Source organism: Onychostoma macrolepis, chromosome 09, assembly GCF_012432095.1.
Source record: "Onychostoma macrolepis isolate SWU-2019 chromosome 09, ASM1243209v1, whole genome shotgun sequence".
Taxonomy (NCBI): Eukaryota; Metazoa; Chordata; class Actinopteri; order Cypriniformes; family Cyprinidae; genus Onychostoma; species Onychostoma macrolepis.
Genome location: NC_081163.1, coordinates 16029176 through 16053760, shown reverse-complemented (window position 1 = coordinate 16053760; position 24585 = coordinate 16029176). Strand labels below are relative to the sequence as shown.

The window sequence follows — 24585 nt, the reverse complement described above, 5'->3', positions numbered from 1 at the left end:
ATTTAACTATAGCAACTAAGTCTGAAAGGTGGATAAATGGTTTATTTATTTGGTCTTTAACTTTGTTTACTTTGTTTAATTTATCTTTTAACATAATTGCATTAGGATGCATAAACCTTGCTATTTACAAGAACACCAAAGAAAAGGATTTTTGCCATACAGACAGACCTTTTTTGTCTTTGCAGAGACTGATCAATTGCCTGTGAATTGCATTTTGTTTGTGTTTAATAAAAAGACTGATTCTGGTGATGAATGCATCTAAGAAAGTGATACATCATGTACAGACTCCATTGCTGTGGCTTTCGTTAAGTTAAGGCTCCTAACAGGCTTTATAAGGTGCTAGTGTATCCAGCTATGCTGTGGTGGAATTTTAAAACCTGAGCAATGTCTATAAATAATCTAGTCAGACACATTCACTCTTTACGAGGTAGCTTACAATGCGCTTTAGCTCCAAATTCCCCACACCCTTGTGATCCTGTGAAAGCTGGAACTTACACTTATGTGACCATGGAAACACACCTAGCACTTGAACCCCAAGTACAACATTTCATTTGATCAGAGTCCATGTAATGTCGGGGCATTAAAAAGAGCAACCACACTGGGATTGGTGGGGAATTCTACAAGTTTCCAATGATGTCATTTCACCTTAAACTGTACCTAAACCAAGTTACAACTGACACTTAATATTGTTTGCACATTTTAAATGTCAAGCAGCTGGGTCTGAGAATTGACCTAATGTTGAAGCATGACTGTGTGTACTGTAAAAAAAAAAAAAAAAAATATATATATATATATATATATATATATATATATATATATATATATATATATATATATATATATATATTATGCACTTGATCATAGCTGGAGTTGTGTGACTAAGCTCTTGACTATCGTTTAAAAGTTTGCGATCAGTGAAAATGTTTTTGAAGAAATTAATACTTTTATTCAGCAAGGTTGCATTAAATTGATCAAAAGTGACAGTGAAGACATTTAAAATGTTGTCATTGTGAAAATTCAGCTTTGTCATCAGAGGAATAAATTACATTTTAAAATATATTAACATTGAATCAGTTATTTTAAATTGCATAACATTTTTATTGTATTTTGATCAAATAAATGCAGACTTGGTGAGCATCCAACACTTTATTGGTCAGTTAATAAAAACTGTCAATCATCATATCAATATATGACTATGTTGTTGTTGTGGTTCTCTTTGGTTCCTTAGACTGCTCCAGAAAAGCTCTGGTAGTGAGGGGTGAGTTGTGGCCTTGTGCAGGCACAGCACGTTTGTGTGTGTGTATGTGTGTGTGTGGTCACGGATGCTGTGTAGGCCTTTGTTTCCTCTGCTCTCCCCTACATTAAACACGGACACTCACAATGCTTTAATCCCCATGGGCTGCTGCCTAAAAAATTTCAGCAGTGTAGACTACAGTCACACATACTGCTGGCTAATTTAATTCAAATCTGTGTCAATCATATTGTTCTGGAAATATCCGAAAGCACATGTATTTCTGTAATGCAGAAGTGTTGTGCTCTCACAGGTAAGAGAGCATGAGTGAAAGTGATTGAATAGGTCACTCATGAAATACTAACCCATTGAGTTGCCACATAACATTTGTGACAACTCATTAGTTATCTAGTAAGACAACTAATTGTGGCTTGAAGAATATTTGGAACGTGCCTGCTGTTTTACTAACCCTTCAGTATTTTGTCTTGTAAATTTCTGTTATGTATAATTGCTTGATGAGAGCATGTAACACTTTTACTCATAACAAAAAGCTGAATGGCTACAATCCACTAAATAATTTTTCCATCCTAATGCGTGGCTTTTTTTCCTGACTGCTAATGTTTTTGGAAAAACATCTGTTTTCAGGAGCAAATCAGTGAGCGACATCACTGAAGGTGAGATGAACCTCAGCAACTTGTCGATGGAGTTGCGAGTTGAAGAGATGCAGAAGATGCGTGCTCGGTTGAAGGAGAATGAGGATAAGTGGCAAGATGTGAGTATCGGGTCACAAGGTTTTGTTACTGATCGTGTTTATAGCTGCAGCTGTTTGGCCTGTGGTTCAATGAAAGATGAGACAAGTAAGATTTCCTCACCTCAACTTCAAGCCACACAATCGCAACAATAATAAGCAACTGTAGTCTGTAACTGTTCAGTGGTACTTTGTAGTGTGGATGTAGTTGGACTGAGCTTCAGTACAGTATTTAGGTCATGTACGGCCCCTAATTCACACGGGAAATGGAGTCGGGTGGAGCCAAACAGGCAAAATAGGACACCGGCAAAATCTAGTCCTCCCTCACTTCTCAATCTGTCCTCGTGTCTCTCCACCCTTCCCCTGAAATGTCCCTCCTACCGTTACTGCTTATGAATAAGCACCTGTGCTCCAGTTATGGAGGCTGAGCGTCTTTCTCCTCATCCCTGCAGGATCTTACAAGGTGGAAGAATAAGCGCAAGAGTGTGAATTCTGACATTGTGAAGAAGAAAGAGGAGAGAGAGCAGGTTGAGCAGATCATTTCAGGCGGCATCAGGAAATCAAAGACCTTCAAGGAAATGCAGGATGAGAGGTGAACATACAATTACATACATTAAATCAAGTAGTTGTGTGAAGCTTAAACAGTACAAAACTGTATATTTCATTTTTAATTTAATATTTTATTTTGTATTATTTCATGAATTGAATACTACTTTTTATATTTTATTTTATTGAAATGTGAAATATGAAATGTTGCGGTCGATGTTTTTATCATTGTGTTGTCTGCTGTTAGTGCGGAGAGTGTAGACTGTTCTACTTTCTCTGATCCGTCGTCTGCTCAGTGTAAAAGTGTAATCTAATCGCGGTTCTTGCCCTGCCTCCCTCACTCCCGCCCCTTTTCAGAGAGAGCCGACAGAAAAGCAACTACAGGGACAGCTTTAACTCTGATGATGTCTTCGAAGAACCTGTACCACGAAGCAGAACTCTGCCAGCACGCAGCTACACCATTGACACCCCTTACGCCCCCAAGGACAAACCTTCAGTACCCTCCATACCATCTCTGAGAGAAAAGGAACCCGTCGCTGGCACTCTGGCATCAGATCAGACAGATTTTCATACCAGACGTGATCGCACCAGCCCAGATATCCCACTGAAAATGAATAACAACATTGAGGAGAGCCAGACAACGACCCGAAGCCTTCTGGACGATCCAGTTCCTGCGTTGTCCAGCAGCAACACCAGCCTGATCAAGCCCGCCAGCATCAGTAAAACCAGCGGCGTTCTCAACAGCTCGGAGTTGATTAGCAACACTAAGCCAGTCGAGAACTCCAGCGGCCCCATTAGCTCTTTGTATAAACCCAATTCAATGGATACAAAGCAGTCTGGGCTGGCTCAAGTTTCTGCCTCCCTCCCCAGGAGCTACCAGAGATCAGATAGCGCAAGACTCACCTCTGTAGTCACGCCCAGGCCATTCGGCACACAGTCCAATCGAATCACGTCCCTTCCCAGAGCGTTCACGGTGAGTGGTCATCAAGACCTATTTGATTGACTTTTATTTAGTGAATAAACTTCTGTGAGAACTTTATGCTACTCGCCATAGTTGTGATCAATTTACATTGAAATAATGATGTAATTACATCTCATAAGATTAAAAAAATTATGCACCTAGAGTAAAACCATTAAGTGGAAGTCAGTTTTTTTTTTTTTTTTGAGAAAGCATATCATGCGAAAGTGTGTCATTATGGAGTGCAACAATCTGGTTCTGGAAGTAAAAATTCATAAATTTTCTCCATAGATTTTTAACGATAACTTTTAAAAACTGTGAGTAACAAGGTTGTTATTTAATGGTATATGCTTTTGTTGTTGGCTAGCATTATTTTAAGTTTTTAAATAACTGTGTTTAACAGTGGAATTCCTAGTGACAAACTACATTACCCAGTTATCTGCAAAAAAAAACAAAAAACGGGAATCAAAACAAGCAAATCACACCAAAAGCACTCTTTAGTGTCCATTCGCTCCCATAATGCGCTGAGAATGACGTAATCGAGTCCATTTCTGAGTGCTATCAAACTACTGAAGCTGTTAAGTTGCATTTTTGTACCTTTGCCTATTCGTCTGATTTTCAAAAGATTTTTTGCTTCAAATCAAAGTTTTTTGATTCACGTCATATAATAAACGAATGGGGCAAAATCACATCAGGGCCTTTAAAAAAGTGGATTGGCACTGTAGCACTCTATTCCTCTGTTTGAGATATTTTAACCGAACTAGTCTCATGTTTAAAATGATGAGTCATGATCTATTCTACATTATTAACTGTAACAGCAAGGAATGAATACACCTCAAATAGAGTTCAGATTGGTTTGCGAAAATACTTATATGGTATTAAAAACATTTTAGGTGGACGAATCTCTTAAGCGCACAAATGGAGAGACAGATAGCCTCAAGAAAACTACAGCTTCCAACCGATATGCTCAGTATGTGAAAGAGGATATTTCCCAGGAAAGTCCTGTGCAAAGCAGTGATGAAGAGGAAGAAGAGGAGAAAACCCCATCTCCTATCCCTCCAGTTAATAGGGTGTCCCCCCTGCCCAAATCTCCATCCCCGCTCATCCTTTCTAATGAGGTACAGCAAGACTCTCAACTCACAAATCTCACCTACACACTATATTCAGTTTTCTAAAGCTAAAGTAAATTCCATTCACAGTGACAGATACACAAGCACTTTATATTCCTTAAATCTTGACTTAATCCAGATCTTTTAAGCATTTTAAAGCTACACTTTGGGGTCTAGGTTGCCCTTTGTGACCATTTGGATGGAAATGTTGTCCTATCCAAATTTTATTGTAATAAATCTCAATGGCACACTCCCGAAAACCAAATCACTTTATTTTCTGTGTAGAATTGACCTAACTGTGTCTTCCAGGTGGACTACAGTGAGATGAGGATCAGCCTGAACCAGAAACCCAACAGTAGCCGGGACTTTGGCTTCCAGAGCAACTGGGACTCCACGGGGGTCCGTGTCAAATCTATAGTTCCAGGTAAAAGAAACATATAAAATCCTTAGATCTCATGTGCTGCACAGTGAATTAATGAAGCATAAAGTACAGGCTCTACCTGCAGCTTCAGAGAGCATCTGCTACAGTATATAGGGCAGATTTGTTTTTCTAGGTTGATTCTGATGAGCCTCTAGTTGCCCAACACAGCAATGAAACAAAATCAACAAAATTTAAATGAATGTATTGTTTGAGATGCTAAATGTTATCTAAATCACAGTTGGAGGTTAATTTGGCATTTGGCACTGTTATTACTTTAGTTGAGAAAATTGTATGTTTGATTATGTGTGTGAGAAGGTAGCCCAGCTGAGCTCGGTCAAGTGAAGGTTGGAGATGAGATCCTTACAGTGAACGGCCACAGGGTGGCAGACTTGAGCTATACTGAGTGGAAGAACAGAATGGAGGAGGCCTTGCAACAGGGTAGTCTGCTTATGGACATACGCAGACAAGGCAAGAATAGTAAGTCTACACCATCTCTTTGAGTGCAGCACTCTCAGACTTCACCTGAGTAAATGACCACAAGAGGCCTGGAAAAAGCTTCCGAAGTTAACCAAAAGCAGCAGAAATAACATTATCAGACACTTTGCTACGCATATAGCACACTAATTTCCTCTGTTCTGAGTTGACCCTGTTGTTAAAGTTAGAATATACAGTAGTAGTAATGTGCACATAGTGTATCAGCTTATGTTTGTCAGTTGTGTGTTTGGTTGCTTTTGTGTTTGGACTTGTGTGCACAAAAATCAGATTTTATTTTATTTGTGGAGCACATCTTTTATTTATGTGTTCCACTGAACGAAATAACACCTTTTAGATGTAATCGTTTTTGGGTGATCTATTCCTTTATTGTCTACTTTTCCCTGGCCTGGTGTCTACAGTGTATGTGGTATGCCTTTTATTTCTTCCTAAACGGTGTGCATTATTTCTCATTATCTGGTTTCTAAAGTTTGTGGTTCTTTATAACATCAGAGATTCATGTTTTCAGTGTGTGCTAGCAGGCTTATGGTTTGTGACTGAAGCCATATCAGAGGGCATCTGTAAGCTTGTTTGTAAACCTGTTGTGTGTGGAGCTCATTCTGACTGCATGGCAGGGGAAGGTGGTCTGTCTTTCATCCCCACTATTTAGAGTATAGTATTATGTCTGTAGTCATACATCTGTTTTCATTCTGTTTTTTGAAATAAATGATTTTGTTGACATGCCACAATCAGACTGGGGCAGAGACCTACCTTCCCTTCCATTTAAAAGCCATAAGACCATCAATCTGACCAGTCTGGATCCTCTAGGTCCCTCTGAGCCATACCTCAGCACCAACCTGGATTTCACATCCCAACAAACCAAGGATATGGTGGTGAAAACTGTGAATGTCAGCTCACAGTCTGGCAATGTAAGCAAACTATTATTAATCACTTATATGTGATACTTAATTTGGAGTTATTTTAATGCTTCTTTATTATACTAAACAGATGACCTCTTTTTTTTTTTTTTTACAGAATTATGGTTTGAATGGGATAAATGGTGGTTTCCATGAGGATTCAGAGACTTTGAATAATAAAGGTAAATTACTTTTTTCAGCTAATTGCTTGGAAACATTCTGTGAAGCTTTTTTTGTAGTTTGTTTCTATGCTTGTTTTATTAAATGCATGTTGTGCAGAAAAGGTGTGAAAAAAAAATGAATCTTGTTCAGAGATTGTTTCATAGCTTGACAAGAATGCTTGTTTTTGATTAACTTAAACTAGCCGAAAGTAAAAAGTAGATAGCCAAGCACTGTGCACATACTATGTTGATATAAAAAAAAAAAGGTTTTCTTGAATTAAGAATTAATTGCTAAATCTAGTTCCCCAGGGCACCTGGAACTTTTTCCTTTGTACAGATTCAACTTCTTCTAACATTTTTATCTCCCATGTAGAATCCATTACTTTGAAAAACTTAAAAAGGAGATCAGAGTTTTTTGAACAAGGTAACAGAACAGCATCAGTCAAGTGCTGGTGCATTCAGGCTTTGTGTTTCGGGGGCTGTGGGTAAACCGCTAAGTCTTCATCCTGCCATCCGCCTCCTCCCTCTCGCAGAAGCCCCTCATAACCTCTGTGCTCTTCCCTCTGCAGGGCTTACAGTCAGTTCTCTGGTCTACCTCTGTGGTAAAGGGGGGTTGAGTGTGCAGTGTCCACTTCCATTTTGAGCTCTGACATGCTGTCTACAGGAGTCTGAGTACTTTAAAAAGTAGAGGAAAATAGTGCAATAGTTCACCTAAAAATGACAATTCTGTCATTATTTACTCACCATCATATTCTTCCAAAGCCACCTATGACAAAAGGAGAACATTTGAAGACTGATTTCAAAATGTAAAATTAATGTGACCTGAAGCTATCAGGCTTCAAAACTGACACAAAAAGCACCATAAAATATCATAAAAATGGTCCACACAACTAAATTTCAAGCCTTCTGAAGTTTAGTTTTCTGTAGTGAGTACTATAACACTATATAAATAATACTAAAATAGTACTGGTTCTGTTTGAAATTACATAAGAGTAAATTATGAAACAAATTCAAATTTGTTACATTGCAAATGATTGTTGCTGCAGATCATGAAGCCTTATTGAAAAAATATGACCTTTGGTTGCTTTTTCACTATGAGTGCAAACAAACCTTGAAAGTTTTTTTTTTTTTTTTCCTTCCTCCATTTTCTCTTATGTTGTCATGCTCTTGAAGACCTCTTAAAGACAGCATGTCAGGAACCATACCAACATACAAAGCACTCTAAATAAAAAATAGGAAACTGCATCAGAGGGATAGATAGTCCATATCTTGCTGATACATGCCACATTAATATAATATCAGAGAATTTCCCCATAGGCATAAATGAAAGAATTCAGGATGAGACCGATATGAATATGAGGCTGTACTACCTTGTCACACTCAAGTCAGCCCTGCTGTATATCCCTGATTATAGGAGCAGCTCAGGGAAAGAAATCAGTAATCAGTGTGGAGTGTGGAGTGTGTTGGTATTGTGTTGTGAATGTGAATAGTGCATGCTGTGCTGGACATGGATGTGGGGTTTGGTTTTACTAATAACCAGTGCTTCTGCATGTGACATTGCATTTGAAGACTGTCCAAATGTGTTTATGCATTATTCATTTGGTTTGGTTATTGAAGACTTTGCATGGGTTTGTTTATTCAAGCCATTGCATGTGGTTCTAATTTAACATTTATTTATGGAGCTGTTGGGTTATGGGTTTCTTATTTGAACAGATATTCTGTGAGATATTTGGGATGGAATGCTGTCCATGTGTTCCCTTCATGCTATCATGAAGGGTTTCATTAAAAATATAGGTTACAATGTATTTATTGAGAAGAATCTAATTGTCGCTGGTTTTTACAGGTGGATCGGACACAGCAATATCAAATGTAAGTGGTTTCAAATGTTTTCTTTTAATCAAACCACTGTTGTTGGCATGCATACGATTTGATTAATTAAATGAATTATGTAGTTTAATGCATAATAGTGCTTGATGTTTTGGGGCTTGATTCTTTTTGGATCTTTGACAATGTGATCATGCAGGGTCTTGGAAATTATCTGTGTGATATTTTATTTGGCCAGTGGTTGGCTCCAATAATTAAAAGCATTTTTTTGCATCTGTAGCTGCCTGTTCCCTCCATCACTACATCCACTACACGCTGGTCCTGGGACCCCGAAGAAGAGCGCAAACGACAGGCGAAATGGCAGAAAGAGCAAGAGCGTGTGCTGCAGGTAAATATTATAGTATCTGTGCTCATGCATTTGGCTTTGTAAACTTGTCAACTTAATATAATTTTGTTATGAATTAAACAATTATGTTGGATAAAATAGATTTATAGTATTTAAATGAAATGTTGTGAGTTTATTTTTTCTTGAGATTGTAGAAACTAGTTCAACTAGGATACATTTTGTTCTAATTAAGTTAATTGTTGTTTCTTGAATACAAAACTAGACATGCACCATATAGACCTTTTAATTTTGCAAAAACACAATGTTATTCTCTGTTTGCGTGTGAATGTTTATTGCATATCCAGAACATTTGTATTTTGATTGCGAAAATCAGTGGCGAACTAATTCATTGTTTGTTAATAAATGCCAAAAGCACAGTGCAATTATGAATTTTGTAATTTGAAGTATTGCATAACTACAATCAATGGTCTTTTCTTTTTGTTTTCATTCCCTCTCTCTTCTGTTTTACCCTTGCTTGGCTTGCTGAAGGAGAAGTACAAAAAGGACCAAGAAAAACTCGATGAGGAGTGGAGAAAGGCACAGCAAGATCTTGAGAAGGAGAACTTAAAAAAACATGAAGAGGTATATGTAATATTTTATTACGAATGCCTCAGCAATAATTATATCATATCCACGAGAGAATGTATATTCAAACAAATAAATAAATAAGAGAATTCAGGAAAATAACCGATTTAACATAATTTACCCTTTTCAAAAGTTCGTATAAGCCATTTTTCTGATGATTTTGCCACAGAGTATTATTTTATATGGTATACATCTGAAAGTTAAAAATCCTTTGATTGCTGTTGAACAGGAGATGCGGCGTTTAGAAGAAAGGAGAAGAAGAGAGGAACATGAGCGCCTTGAGGAAGAGAAGAAAAAGAGAGAAGAAGAGGAGAGGAAAAAAAGAGAACAGGAGAGGCTGCGTTTAGAGGAAGAGAGGAGAAAACGAGAAGAACAAGAGCGCCTTGAGGAAGAGAAGAAGAAGAAGAGAGAAGAAGAGGAGAGGAAAAAAAGAGAACAGGAGAGGCTGCGTTTAGAGGAAGAGAGGAGGAAGAGGGAGGACCAAGAGCGCCTTGAGGAACTGAGGAGGAAGCGAGAAGAAGAAGAGCGCCTCCTTCAAGAAAAAGAGAGGAATAGAAGAGAGGAGGAGAGGAGGCGACTGGAAGAGCAGAAGAGATATCAGGAGCAAGAGTGAGTTTGTCATTTCAGCAGTCATTACCCGGGTTCTCTTACTTTAGCTTATGTCCCATCGCTCATCATCTGTGTCATACTGATATGTATAATATATGTATAATATGTATAATAATCTCAAGCATGCATGTCAGTTTGTTTACTTCCAGAACAATAACATGAAGGAATGGCACTGAATATCATGCTTGACAAATACTGCTTAAAATACCAAAGTAACCTGACTAAACTAACATTGTCTGTGTTAGGGCTGGGCAGTATGACACTATAAATTTGCAATATGTATGTATAGGTGAGCAGGGCTGCTTTGCATTGTTAAATGAATGGAAACAATGATGATGTTATGCTAAAGAAAATGAATTTGCAGTAATTTTAGCTGAAGTACGGTCACAGGTGTATGCATAATATCTATTTTACAGCGCCTTCAAATGCAACTCGTTCAGTCAGAATTTAGAGTTGGTGATATAACCAAATAAGATAAAATACCTTTCGTTTCTAGAATATTTATTCAGTGACTTACCAAAAAGCAATACCACATGGTTATTTAATAGTATCATCGAAAAGTGCAGTTCGTAATAATTTTTTATATCTTTTAGGAAGTCTCTTTAGCTCACCAAGGCTGCATTTATTTGTAAATAAGCAATTTTGTGAAATATTATTACAATTTAAAATAACAGTTTTCTAATGCTAATATATTTTAAAATGTAATTTATTCTTGTCATGTCAAAGCTGAAGTCCAGATTCTTCAGAAATCATTCTAATATACTGATTTGGTGCTCAAAGATACATTTCATATTATTATCAATGTTGAAAACATTTTTTCAGGATTCTCTGATGAATAGAAAGTTCAAAAGAACATCATTTTTAAATATCATTTTTTGTAATATTATATTAGTGTATCAGTGTAGAATTAGTCATTTATTATATTAATTTTCGGAATTTTTACAGCAAAAATAAATATATGTTGATATGCCGCAACTGCGATACAAAATACTCATGATGCCATGATTTAAGATTCTTGTCATACTTCCCAGCTCTAGTCTGTTTTTTTACTCATGCATTATTAACCAGACTAATTTGTCTTCTATTAATGTTGTTCAATCATGACTATGTGAACATCTGCTTGTCTGTGCTGATTCTGCTGTTTGGCCACAGTATGGTGGACTCCTTTGGCTATACCAATGTTTACCCTCAGTTATCCTACTCACACAGGTAATAGGACTCCCACTTGTATTTAATAAAGTTGTAGATGAATGCAGTGCTTTCAGGCTAAGCATCCATATAGGATTTATACATTGATAAGATCTTTCATCCATATGTTTATCAGACTGAGTAATCTTTGTTTCTTCCAATTTGGTTTGCAGATCCATTTCCAAATCAACTCCAGAACTTGATGAGGTCGCAAAACCAGATATTAAAGGTCAGTGCAGCTTTTATCTTTACTCTAAACCTTTAAGTGTGTCCATTGTTCTTTTGACCAATAAGGAGCCGCTGAGACAGCACTATGTAAAGGATCGTGTCAGATTCCTCACGAGTGTGTTGTCAGTGGGCCACACATTGTAAGGGCTGGAGTTAGATGGGTGCTGTAGAGTCTGCGGCTCTCTGCAGGTGTGTACGGCAGACACAGGGGTTTGGCAGGATGGCTGCTGGAAGAGGAACTGAGGCGAAAGAAAAACAGTCAGATCCAGAGAGAGCAGGCAGCGAGTGAGCTAGAGCTTGAGAGGAGGAGCATCCTCAATGCCATGAAATACAGAGATCCAGAAAGAGGTGTGCGCGGCTCAACCCACGCCAATCAATCAGCCCAACCAATCAGCTCGGCCTGATTTCTGCAAATTTGACAGAGGCAATGTCAGCAAAATCAGTTGTAATCGAGCTTGTGTCCACGTGATCAGTGTGCATTTGATTTTTAAAAACTGTAATATAAAAACAGTGGGGTCCAAAGTCTGAGACCACTAGTGAAAATGCTTCTATTTTCTAATTTTTTAAGTTAATATTTTTTTCTTACAATCATCTAATATGCATTACACTACCGTTAAAAGTTTGTTGTCAATTTTTTTTTTTTTAAGTAGTTAATTCTTTTATGCAGCAAGGATGAATGAAATTGATCTAGACTGACATGAAAGACTTTTACATTGTTACAGAAATATTCTGTAACAATGTAAATTTTGAAATTTTGAAAAAAAAAAAAAGGTTTCATGGGTTCCACATAAATATTAAGCAGGACAGTTGTCTTCAACATTGATAATAATGATGAAATATGTTTGTTTGTTTATTTATTTTGAGCACCAAATTAACATATTAGAGTGATTTTTGAAACATTATGTTCAAGAACAGCTGATCGTCTGTGCTTATTTATTTCCAGGTTTACATTATATTTTGAATCCCAGCTATCCACTGTGGTCTCAAACAATCAGGCCCCACTAAATATAATCGGATGAAGAATATCTGAAATCAGTATTGCTTTTGCTCTTGATGTCTACTAAGTCTATTTACAACTTGTTGCTTTGTTATTAATGGTGATTTTTGTCTGTTGTTGCTCGAGCAGCGAGCGGTGGTCTGGGTGAGTTCAGTAGAGACTATAAGAAAGAACCCCAGTCTCAGTCTGAGGTGGAAAGGCAGCAGATCCTTCATGAAATGAGAAAGAAGACTTCCTTGAACACAGACAACAGCTGGATTCGCCAGCAGAGCGCTGCCAGTGCCAGTGCCAGTGCCAAAGAACCGATTGATCTGCCCATCAGGAAGTCAGTACTAGACAGCAGTATTTTTCTTTGTAACAAAATTATCAAATAAAATAAGCAATGAGGAAAATGCAATTATGTGAGCTTCAAGCATAAAGACTGACATGCTCACTCTGCTTGCAGAGGCGAGTCTCTTGACAACCTCGATATGCCTTGGAGAACATCATGGAGCACATCTAACAGCACCTCGTCCATACCAGACTACAGCCGGCCTCATTCATCCCTCTCTGGCTCCTCGTTGTACCAGAGTGGACGTCCAGGGTCTGCAACTCTGCAGTCATCTCAGTCCATGAGCTCCCTCAGGCAGTCCTGGTCCCCATCCGCAGCTACACCAGAGCCAGAGCCTCGAGCTCCACCACGGAATAGGTAATCCTCACTAAAAAGAAATTTTCAATGTTCTCCAAACACTCTAAAACAGTGGTTCTCAACTGGTAGATTGATAATAGCAGCATAATAAAATGAGACAAATTCTGGATAGCAAAACAAAAAGCTTCACCTTCCATATTCCAATCTGATACAAGTCTTAATATGCTATGCAGTATTGCTTCTCTTGTTTTAAGGATATGTACAGTAGATGTTTTAATGGAAAACAAGTAAAAAAAAAAAAAAAAAGATTAATCAGAAGTCAGTTTTGGAGGGAATATATCAGTTGGCCTAGTGCTTGTTCTATGTGATTGGCTAATAAATGAATACACTAAAGTTGCTGTCACACATACCATTGCTTTGTATATTTTCATGGTCAAAATGAAGTAATTTCAATAGGAATCTGTGCAATCTGTAACTTTGCTTGAAGGTGAAAGTTTTTCAAATACAGATTTTGCATCAGATTCAAGATTCAAGATGGTCACACAAGTTGCATTGACCAACAGAAAGCTGCTTGTTTCAAAGTGACGTGTGAGCAGTGCTACCCTATTGTCAATGAACAGTGGACCATTTGAGAACTGCGGATCTAAACCATACCATCCATCAGTTCCCATATGTCTCCCATTTTCTTGTTGTCTTCAAAATGTGTTTTCACCCATGAGCCATGGGCTGTGTGCAAGTCTGTGTTGCTGGGCTTCAGATGATGTTTTCTGTAATCTAGGTCAGTGAGTGGCAGGAAAATATGTTCGTTCTGTAATTCACCACTGGGCAAAGGAGCAGCCATGATCATCGAGTCCCTGGGGCTCTGTTATCATTTGAGTTGTTTCAAGGTGAGCGTTCAGCTACTCGGAGGTCAGGTCCAGCCTGGCTTCATCAGTGACTAACCTGACTAATGTGCTCTGCCTGCTTTTATGATTATTCTAATCAGTTGTTCTGTGCACGTATAAACTCGATCAAAATGTCAACCCAGAGAATCAAAATGCCAGTTCTTGCTGCTTCATGGATAACGGCACTGACAGCACTGCCCTGTGACTTATCTTTCTTTCCTAAAAGACTGTTATTTATTTCTCTCAAATGAGCATAAACCATCAAGGACAAACCATGTGCATTCTAAAGGCTGGACTACAAAAATCTTGAAATATTTGTGATTTTACTTCTATAACATTGTTGTACTATGAGGATTTTGATTACATCTGTGCCAAAAATCCCATCACATAACAAAAACGTGTCTTATTCACCAATCACACATAGTCTAATTTGACTAGTTATATGTTGGTTTAGCACTGTGCCATTTTTAGCATAAACGCACATTGTGTATATGCAGATTAGAATAGAATTATAGAGTGTACCTTATACATTAGTTGCCTGGTGCAGTAAACTGCACAATATTGTATTTAAGACATGCTTGTGTACATTTTGCAAGTATAATTCATCAAATGTGACCCTAGACCACAAAAACAGTCATAAGGATGAATTTTTTTAAATAGATATTTATACATCAATGGAAAGCTTATTTATTCAGCTTTCAGATAATGTATGGTTTGTTAGGACAATACAACTATTTGAAAATCTGAAATCTGAGGGTGCAAAAAAATGTAAATATTGAGAAAATGAAGTTCTTTGCAATGCATATTACTATTTAAGTTTTTAGATATTTACGGTAGGAAATTTACATGGAACATGATCTTTACTAAATATCCTAATGATTTTTGGCATAAAAGAGAAATCCATAATTTTGACCCATACAATGTATTTTTGGCTATTGCTACAAATATACCCGTGCTACTTATGACTGGTTTTGTGGTCCAGGGTCACAAATGATGACTAAATAATGGAGAATAGTGTTAAAAAGGGACATATATCTAAAAATGTTCTGTAATCAAGCACACTAGATGTATTTTAACATGCAGTTTATGTGTCTGGATCACACAGTCCCAGTTAAGTGCTCCAAATTGCAGTAATCTGCTGTATCTTCCATAGCTTAGCACGCAAAACTGGGAGTGTGCACCGTGCATAATGCGTTTAGCACATTTATAGTGAATCGAGTGCTAAAACAAGTATTTGTAAATAAATGATGCTATCGGTGGGCATAATTCATTCTTATTGAATTTCCTCCTGAATTTATTCCAATGCCTTTACCTTCAGCGCAGCTGTATGTGACTCATGTAGAATTTAATCATTCCTCGCACATCTTCGTCATTCTCCAAATGCCAATCATTTGTATTTCTGCTCATCCTCTCATTCACGTTGCATTGTCCTCCTGCTTATCATGTTGCCGGGATATTTCTGGTCCTTTTGGCTGGTGTTATTACTTCAATTTCATATCCTCTTATGCTGCTGCCATTGACCTCAAGCTAGGATTCTCTCTCTCTCACTCTTATATGGAGGTTGTGCGCGATACGGCATTACATGGAGGATTCAGTCTTTCTAACAATGCGTTCTTTCATCTTGTGTTTGCAGTGCATTAACTGCAGGTCTGATTTGGGAGGCTCAGAAGCAGGAGCAGAAGTCAGAATACGAAACCAACAGCTCTATTGTAACTCCTGCTATATGCGACTCAAAAGTAGGCCACACATCTCTGCAATATATGCGGCTCAGTTACATAGTTCACCAAGTGATTTCTGATGTTCTTTATGATGATTTTTCTCTCTTTTCAGCTGGGCAGCCCACAGCCATGTGATCTCGCAGTACTGCAGCAGATCGAGGAGGAACCAATCACAGAAGAGGAACTGTAAACACTAAGAGCGTGTTGGGGATGTGATGAACATTGGGTGATTTAGCCAGCCTTGATTATTCAATGAGCTTCTATTCTTCTTTTTCACTTATGAGAGGGTGAGATTCCTAAGGTTATGTTTATTTGAAAGTATTAGTAATTGTTTGTACAAAAGGGATGTGCATGTACCTGAATATGAACTATGCATTTGAAAATATTATTCAAACACTGTCTTTTTCATCATCACTGATTGAATCTTCTGATGACTTCTGGCTGGTTAACTGATATCTGTATGTTCATGAAAGTGTTTATAGTAATTAATAGAAATATGCTATTTTATTGTCATTGCTTATTTAGGTTTCTCCTGCAGTCTTTTCTTTATAAGGGTTTGCTGACTAAAATATCCCATTATTTCACTTCATCTGTGTGCCTTTTTGTGTTCTGATGGGAAAAGATGATTAAGGATAAATCCATTAAGACTTTATTTAAAAGTGGCATGGTTAGTAAGCAGCACTCATGAGTTATATACTCTTTCATTGGTAGTATCTATTTTATGCATCTGAGCAATTTCTCTGCAGGGGGAAAAGATGAATCTAGAACAAACCATCGTACTCAGTAATAATTGTAAATAAAATTTCCAAACTATAATATCTTTCCTGAGTGTGATTTACTTGACTAATCTCTCATTAATTGTATTGTATTTGTACATTTAAAACTAGTCTGAATCCACCATTACTGTCTCCAAGTGACACTGGTTCGACTTTCACTGTGTTTATAGCCTTGTCACAGTCACAGTCACAGGGGATTTTCATCCAATACCTTTTCCAATGGTTCATGTATTTGTATCATATTGTAGTACAATGCATTTCCCATGATACTTTTCAATGAGTGTGTATTTTTGTTGCAGTTGCCTAATGACATTACATCTGCACACTGCAAACACCTGTTGGGAATTCACTGCAAAATAGTCTTGTAAAAGTGAATCTGATGTATCAGGGCCTCAGGAGCATTACAATAATAATATTGTTCGGAATGTAAGAGGACAGAAAAAGAGGAGCCCTGCAATTCCTGCAGTTTGTTCTAATGGAGAGCATCAGCTGATTCTCTTATGAGTGTAGTACTGCCCTTACGAAAATTAACCATGGTTTCTCTTGCTACAGTAATGGTATTTGTGTGGTAAAACTTGTGCTTATACAAATGGTAATCAATGCGCCAAAAAAAAAAAAAAAAAACTATAGTTACTAAATTTGTACTAGCCTATAAAACCATGGTTAATGCCAGATAACTAGCAAGTAGCTAAATATAATATAGCAAGTATATCAATATAACATTGTATTTTTAAAGCTTCAGATAGCTTTAAGCCCTACGTTTCTCTCTGTCTCCCCATGTGTATTTTGCTGTCTTTTCTTACCCTGCAGAGAACTTCTGGCTACAATGGCACTTGTCATTTTGACAGTTTGATCACCTGGAGGTAAAAGGTGAGTGGAAATTTTCCAGATATGTAACATCTAGACAGAGTTTCCCTCCAGCAGATTCCCCCTCAGATTTGTATTTTTAAGCTTTATCCACAATTGATAACCTTCCGTATCATCCACAAAATGTACACATCTTGTTGGTTATGTTTTAGCTTGCTTGGCTACTTATTTATCACCTTATTTTTTTATTTTTTTATTTGTTTCTAATTGAAGCGCAGTCAGCTCAAGGGGGCGCTGTTGGCCTAGGTGAACAGTTAATTGACCTGTGGAACATGAATAAAGAGATCTTTGAAATTCAGTTAAAGAGGCGCTACAGATGTCCAATCTCATTGTCTGAGTGTCTTTAGTTTGGTGGGTGGAGGGATAGAGGATTTCCTCCTCCACCTGCTCTCTGGACTGATGCTAATTTTAGTCCGCATTATTGATGTCAGCCATGTCTAGTTGCCATGGTTTTAGTTTCTCACTGAACATCACCTGCAAGGCACTGCACTTCTCTAATCTGACATGTTGGATAGATCACACTACAAAGTGACATGGAAAATTTCATTCATACCACTCGAAAGACATTCTTATCTAAAAATTCAAATACTATTTTGGAAGGCTATTTTATTTTATTGAAAGGCTCTTTAATGTAAGAAATTTACTTTTTAATTGTATTTATAAAGTAATTTCCCCTGTAGTGTTATTTTAGTATTGTTTAGTATTCAGTTAACAGTATCAACACTGGTTTGATTCCAGGATAGTCACTGAAGTCGTTTGCCTTCAGCTCTACAGTTTTTAGTCACATTACAGTTCAAGCAAAAGGGCATGTTTGTACTATGGATATGCTTACATTATACCATTAAAAGTACTGGTCTGGTATAGCATTTAAGATGAATGGTATAGTGCCGTGAAAAGGTTTTTGCCCCCTTCCTGTTTTTTTGTCACAATTAAAATATCCAGATCATCAAACTAATTTTAATATTACACAAAGGTAATGCAAGTGAATACAAAATGCAGTTTTTAAATGATGATTTCATTTATTAAGGGAAAAAAGCAGTCCAAAACTACCTGGCCCTACGTGAAAAATGAATTGCCCCTCCTGTTAAATCATGAAAGAACTGTGATTAACCACATTATTAAGTTAAATTTCACTAGCCAAACTCAAGCCTGATTACTGCCAGACTTGTTGAATCAAGAAATCACTTAAATAGAACCTGTCTGACAAAGTGAAGCATGCTTAAAGAGCAGCACATAATGCCGCAATCTACAGAAATTCAAGAACAGATGAGGAACAAAATAGCTGTATCAGTCTGGAAGGGGTTATAAAGCCATTTCTAAGGCTGAATGAAATCATTTCAAAAGTGCATTTTGTATTTACTCGGGTTATCTTTGTGTAATATTAAAATTAGTTTGATGATCTGAAAGTGTGACAAATATGCCAAAAATTGCAACCAAAAAAAAAGGAGGGGGCAAAAACTTTTTCACACCACTGTACACTAGCCTAGCAAACTAGTGCGTACTGAAGTTAGAAGGAGGTGTTTGGATATCTTAACATCTTCTAGAGCATAGTGTCAAACTTGTATGCTGTCTCATCATTGCTCTTTTCAAGTTTAATGTGTTTTTGGCTTACTACTTTTACTACTCTTCTTATCAGTGCCTCAACAAGCTGTTCTTGTGTCATGATAAGCAGAATCTTCTTTCGGCACTTTGAAAAAGGATTGTTCTAGGACCTTTTGATGAAGTGAAAGGAAATCTAGTTAGATCCTGATGTGTCCCGGACCATAGCTCTAGGCAATACTTTGGATCGATTAAAGAAAAAGAATGTTCCCGCTTTGTCCCGGTGCTGTAGAGACAAACGTGCACTTACTTTTTATGCCGCTCACATTTCATTTTACAACACCCTGAGTTTGAAACACTTCAGTTAATGCAGAGATCCGTTTGGATGTTATAGTGATCATCTTTTGGTAAATTGCACAGCCAGTTGAGTTTTATCTCCCTTTTCTAGTGTTTTCTCGTGGCTTTGTTATTATCAGCCTTTCTGTGCAGGACGTTCCTGTTGTTTCGTGGAGGTGGGTAATATGGTTATTGACTAAAGTGGCCATTAATCCAGCACTTAGTAACCTGGCAGTGACATGCAGTGCAGCCCTCAATCACAGTTTTCAGATGCTGTATCGTTTCTCCTCCGCACTTTAGTGCCAAACACAAACATGAGAAGTGAGTGGATACCTGACTGAAGTGGATGAGGGAAGGATTCTTTCAGGTGTGAGAATCAAAGGGATTTTTTTAAAAGTGGGACAGAGCACCCACTCTCTTTCTCAGTCAAATGGAGATTTGGTGTGGGGGTAGAAAGTGATTCATTTTTTATGTCAAGACCTAAGCCGAGTGCGATCACTGCAGGCTCTGATTTCTAATTTCCCTTGATGGCATACTTCAAAGATCCAATCTATACTTGTCTTCTATTTTACTGTACCGCTCTGTCTAATGCTTGGCCTCCAATGAAATGTGCTGGCCCTTCATTTTCAGTGACATGGAAAATGTTTCACTGCTCATGAATGCTAAGGCGGCCACAGCTGGAGGATGCAGATATGCTTGAAGTTATTATGCCAAGAGGATGTTTTCTCGCCCGCTGTGAATTCAGCTGCCATTGTGCTGAGCTGGGGTATCGAGGTGAATATTAAGTCACAAGTTAATCTTCTGTTTTCATGCTAAATAATTTTGATGATCTCAGGAGATTAAGTATGGTGTGAAGTTTAGGGTGCATTGGAAAATTAGAGCCACTAGCAGTTTTTGGTTTAGATATCATCACACTTTTAAAATCCTAAAAGGGCACATTTGCTCTTGATTAATCCAATTATGTTTTTAGTCTTATAGATTTATACTTTAAGTGTCAATTCTTTTTTGGTGCAGTAGCCGTATATCTGTAATTGGTGATTTCTGGACTCCACATATCACAGCTGAGCTTATGAAAAAGCACATCCACATATTCCAGTGTCACCACATGCAATTTTCATCCATCTTTACTTGGAATTAATGAGAGCTCTTCAAAGGCTGAGCACATTTTAAATTGTTCTTCTACATGCACTGGACTAGACTGCTGTTTGAAATGCATATAACACTGATATTACTGAGTGACCCTCTTTTAAAATATAGTAATACTTGGAAAGCCTTTAGTCACACAATTTGTTAACAAAAATGACTTACAGCAATTTTGTGGATTAAGTAATACTACACAAAAGTTTTGGATTTGATTGGGGAAGTGGTGATCTGGAGGATGTGAATGGTGCAGAGTTTTGACTGAAGTGGGTAGTGTGTGTTTTTGTTTTGGATTTTTTAATAGATTTGAGCATTGGTGTGTTCTCTCACTCTTGGAATGGAATTTCTCTTCAGAATTATTAACATTGTAGTTCTACATTGAGAATTTGGCCGTTAAATATGTTTTCTTTAATGAAGTTGAAACTGAGTTTACTAGCATATACTGTTGATTAATAACTTAAAAGCTCGTAGACATTGAAAGGCTTTTATGAAATCGTAAAAAATATGGAAACAGCAAAATCTGTAGACTTTCACTTCAGGAACTCAAATGTTCTCTGTTACTGGTATGTATCATTTTGACTTCCGTTTGTACAAAAAAAAAAAAAATCATAATTACAAGCATTTACAATGAAATCACCACCGTTCCATGTTTAGGGATGTTTTGAAGCATGGCAGATGGTTTGAGCTGGTTTAAGTTGGTCCTTAGTTGGTCACGAGCTGGTTTAAACTGGTTCTGTGCTGGTCCTAAGCAGGAGATAGTTGCTCAGCACCAACCAAGGACCAGCTTAAACCAGCTCAAATCAGCTTCCATGCTTCAAAAAAACATACCTAACCAGCATATGCTGTTTGTTTTTTTTTCAACAGGGTTCCAGAGTGTTTATAAAAGAGGAAATGTAAATCTTGTGTTTTTGTATTAGGCCCATATGAATTTCTTCTAAAAAAAAGTTTCTCTGTAGATTTCTGAATTATCCTTTTGTAGGTGAATGCATTTCTAGCTATGCATCATGACAATTCCTGTGGGTGGCATTTGCTCTGTGTACACAGTACTTGGTAGATAGTTCCATCATGTTCATTTCTCATATGGTTGCGTGTGTCATGGGAGAGTTACCAGGTGCAAACGGTCATGACGTTAGTTGAAGGTTTACTCAGATAAGGTTACTAAGTGATTCTATCACATTAGTGCTAATGCTAACATGTGCTGTACAATGTGTACTTTTTTTGCCTACATATTTGTATATTTACATTTATTTTATTCCTGTCAGGCCTCTGTCGTGTGTTGTGTGTCTCCCGCCCTCATGTTTCCATATTTGGTCATGTTCCTGTCCTTGTTTGATTGTCTATGATTTCGTCCAGCTGTGTTTAGTCATTATCTGTTATTGTCATGTGTATTTAGTTCATGCCTGTTTAGTTAGCTTGGGTCTGGTCTACTCGTTACTCCCAGTGTTCCTGTGTGTAAGCCCTGTCTTGTCTTGCCCTGTTTGAGTTTATTAAAGACTGTATATTTCAGTTTATCCTCGTCTCCACGCTTCCCTTGTGTGTGTGCACCATGACAATTCCCTTGCTCAGTCCTGTACTTTATTTTTTTAAAGATAGACAATCAGCTAGACTTAAGCTACTGTGTTGACAACCATAATTTTATCCAGGCAAATCAAACAAAGAATATGCTCTCATTATTTCTTAATCCTTTAGAATTAATCTAATCAAAGTGCAGTTTAGCACTGTAGAGGATCAGTAGCCTGTGACTTTAGCTAGACAGATGTTAACAGCTTTGTGAGAAGGGCAATGAAGTGGTGCATGACCTCGAGTCAGATGTTTTTGGCATTGTGCCTGAATGACATTTAATGTGGAGCAGGGAAGAGCAAGGACAAATGTAAGCTAGGGAGAGCCTTATTCCATAAATTAACAAGCTGGAGCAGTACTACAACATGGGCTGAGTGACAAAGGCAAACACTTACAGATGGGTTGAGTAACACAAGGCCAAACCTGCATTTTTATGACTAGAATGAACCATTATGGCCTCTAACCTTCATAAAATGCCAAACATAAAGTTGAGAGTTTTTGGTTTTCAGTTTAGAAGATTGTGTAGTACAGTGTGAGATCAAGCGTGGAGATCAAGTCTTCTGTGTAGGAGATTATTCAGTTATGTCAGTACATATTAAAGCAATACATAACATCGCCATATTATTAGTTTAGTGTTTGAACAATGTCCCAAAACTGCTGTTTTGTGTTTATGTGATGGATTTGGCAACTTCTCTCACACAAACACAGACCTACTGGTGTAACTGAATTACTTTGATTGTGTTTGAGAAACTCAATACATACATTGTAAGGTTTATTTTTATCCAAGCTTTAAGTAGTGACCTCAGATCTTCTAAAGATGGCAGTATGTTGATCAAGTGTTCTCTGGGGTCGTGACGCAGCTGTTGTCATAGAAACAAATGCCTGGGCTTAGAATGGAGGTGAGCCAAGGTATTATTTGTAACTGGATTAAAAGACAGAGGCTTCCCTTGGTCCGCAACCGTTGTGAATTACAGAAACAATTAAAGCTTGTGATCATAACTAAGTGTGGTTTGAGGCTGTATTATTCTTCTTCGCAGTGTTTTACATGTTTTTTTTTTTTTCTTTCAACTTTTGAGAACATGCTCGTGTTCATATGTACCTCTGATTAGAACAGGGAATCCATGAATACTGATTTGCCGAATGGATTGAATTGTATGAATTTTACACAGCTTCCTTGTATTTGAACATTGCAGCAGCTGCAAGCTGGCAAGACAGGCAACAGAGCGGCACAAATCCTCCTCCTCAGGTGGTTCATCCTTATTCACTGCTGTGAATATGTCAAGCTACTTTTAATCACCTGAATGCTGCATACCATTTGTGCTACAAGAACCATGGCTGAAATAGTGCTTATTTAGACCATACCTAATAATGTTAACTGTGATGTGGTTTTGGTTCCTTTATGAGATAAAACTGCTTTTATTTCTTGCAAAACTCCATTTCTTTGCAAACACTTAAAAACTTGCCAAACTTGCTACTAAACGCAAATTAGTTTTTCAGCTTTAGTCAGAACTGCCCATATGTTTTACTTTACATTTACATAGGCCCACTGTAAAAATAAAACTGATTATTTATATAAATATATACTTAACTTTTAAAGCTGCAGTCCGTAACTTTTTTGGGTTAAAAATGATCCGAAATCAATATTTGAGCAAGTACATAACCAGCCAGTATTCAAAACTATCACCTTACTTCAGCCCGATTCACAAAGGTTAGCTTAAAATAGGCCTAATGTTTTCTAATTTGTGTGGGAAGGGGTAGGTTTCCGAGGGAAATTCGAGAATGCACTGCGTCATTATGTCACGTCTGTAAACATAAAGAAGTTGTCCCAGCTACTAGGCTATCGCATGTGAGGAACCTGCAGGTGATGGAACATTATAGCCTTTTCTCACAGCAGCTGGAATAAATAATTGTATCATTTTGATGGCGGATTGTAATCCAGAAAGGATGTGTTTATATGAAACACATGTGAATGAAATTAAATTAATTATATTCCAGTTTTAAATGTGCTTCTGATAACAGATAGCCTGGGATTACACAGGATTTGAATTTTAAAGACAACCAGTTCGAAGGGAGCATAGTTTGCTTTTTGGGTTAAAAGAATTTCTTAACATGAAATTCGAATGGTATGACAATTAGATTAGACTTTACAGAAATTGAAATATACACGCTAATACACACTATAGCCTACTCATTGTCACGCAATGCTGATGTTGTTAACATTAATAATTTGAGAATAACGTATAACAATAATAATAATTTGCACGGTTTGATGTGATATGAGCTAACCGATCATTAGATTTAGCGCGATTTATTGTAATCTTTTTTTTGACACACATACTCAAAACATTAGATTCATCCGCGCTGGAGCCGTGCTGGTGTTGTGCTGAATTCTGAGCCCTGCCTGATTACTACCCCCCTAGTATTGGTAGGTTTAGGGTTAGGTGTGGGGGAGGGGTTAGGATTAGGCAATCGGGTAGCGATTTCAACGAGAGGGGGTTATAATTTGGCAGGGAGTCGAAAATGGGCACAACACCGGAGCGCCGGATCACAACCCCACTCACAGAAGATAATTCTGCACAGAGCTGCAATTCCAGGTTTTCAAACAGAGATGGCGACAAAACTTACGGACTGCAGCTTTAAGTATCAGGCTGATATCTACTGACGTTCCCTATATTATGAAAACTTTATAATAAACATTAATAACACCATTTTAATGTAGCATTACTTATATTCGGAGCCTTCGAACTTTGGAAATTCAG

The 24585-nt window shown here is 37.5% G+C and overlaps 1 protein-coding gene across 15 annotated transcripts in view; it reads left to right on the top strand.

Moving 5' to 3' along the window:
• Nucleotides 1-16424, top strand: part of lmo7a (LIM domain 7a) — a 44925-nt gene extending 28501 nt beyond the window's left edge. For 5 of the 15 annotated variants that reach the window (XM_058786595.1, XM_058786602.1, XM_058786606.1 and 2 more), the window contains 23 exons: nt 1229-1258; nt 1877-2003; nt 2432-2571; nt 2883-3498; nt 4377-4601; nt 4902-5016; nt 5329-5490; nt 6238-6413; nt 6520-6583; nt 6936-6986; nt 7132-7164; nt 8406-8431; nt 8667-8774; nt 9261-9353; nt 9586-9965; nt 11118-11174; nt 11327-11382; nt 11571-11729; nt 12508-12703; nt 12824-13066; nt 13785-13893; nt 15524-15626; nt 15721-16424. In XM_058786595.1, the coding sequence (XP_058642578.1) occupies nt 1229-1258; nt 1877-2003; nt 2432-2571; nt 2883-3498; nt 4377-4601; nt 4902-5016; nt 5329-5490; nt 6238-6413; nt 6520-6583; nt 6936-6986; nt 7132-7164; nt 8406-8431; nt 8667-8774; nt 9261-9353; nt 9586-9965; nt 11118-11174; nt 11327-11382; nt 11571-11729; nt 12508-12703; nt 12824-13066; nt 13785-13893; nt 15524-15626; nt 15721-15743 (3292 nt within the window). In that variant the 3' untranslated portion in view covers nt 15744-16424. The remainder of the gene's footprint in view (nt 1-1228; nt 1259-1876; nt 2004-2431; nt 2572-2882; nt 3499-4376; nt 4602-4901; nt 5017-5328; nt 5491-6237; nt 6414-6519; nt 6584-6935; nt 6987-7131; nt 7165-8405; nt 8432-8666; nt 8775-9260; nt 9354-9585; nt 9966-11117; nt 11175-11326; nt 11383-11570; nt 11730-12507; nt 12704-12823; nt 13067-13784; nt 13894-15523; nt 15627-15720) is intronic. The other 10 variants (XM_058786600.1, XM_058786598.1, XM_058786597.1 and 7 more) reach the window with 10 other exon arrangements.
• Nucleotides 16425-24585: the final 8161 nt, after the last annotated feature.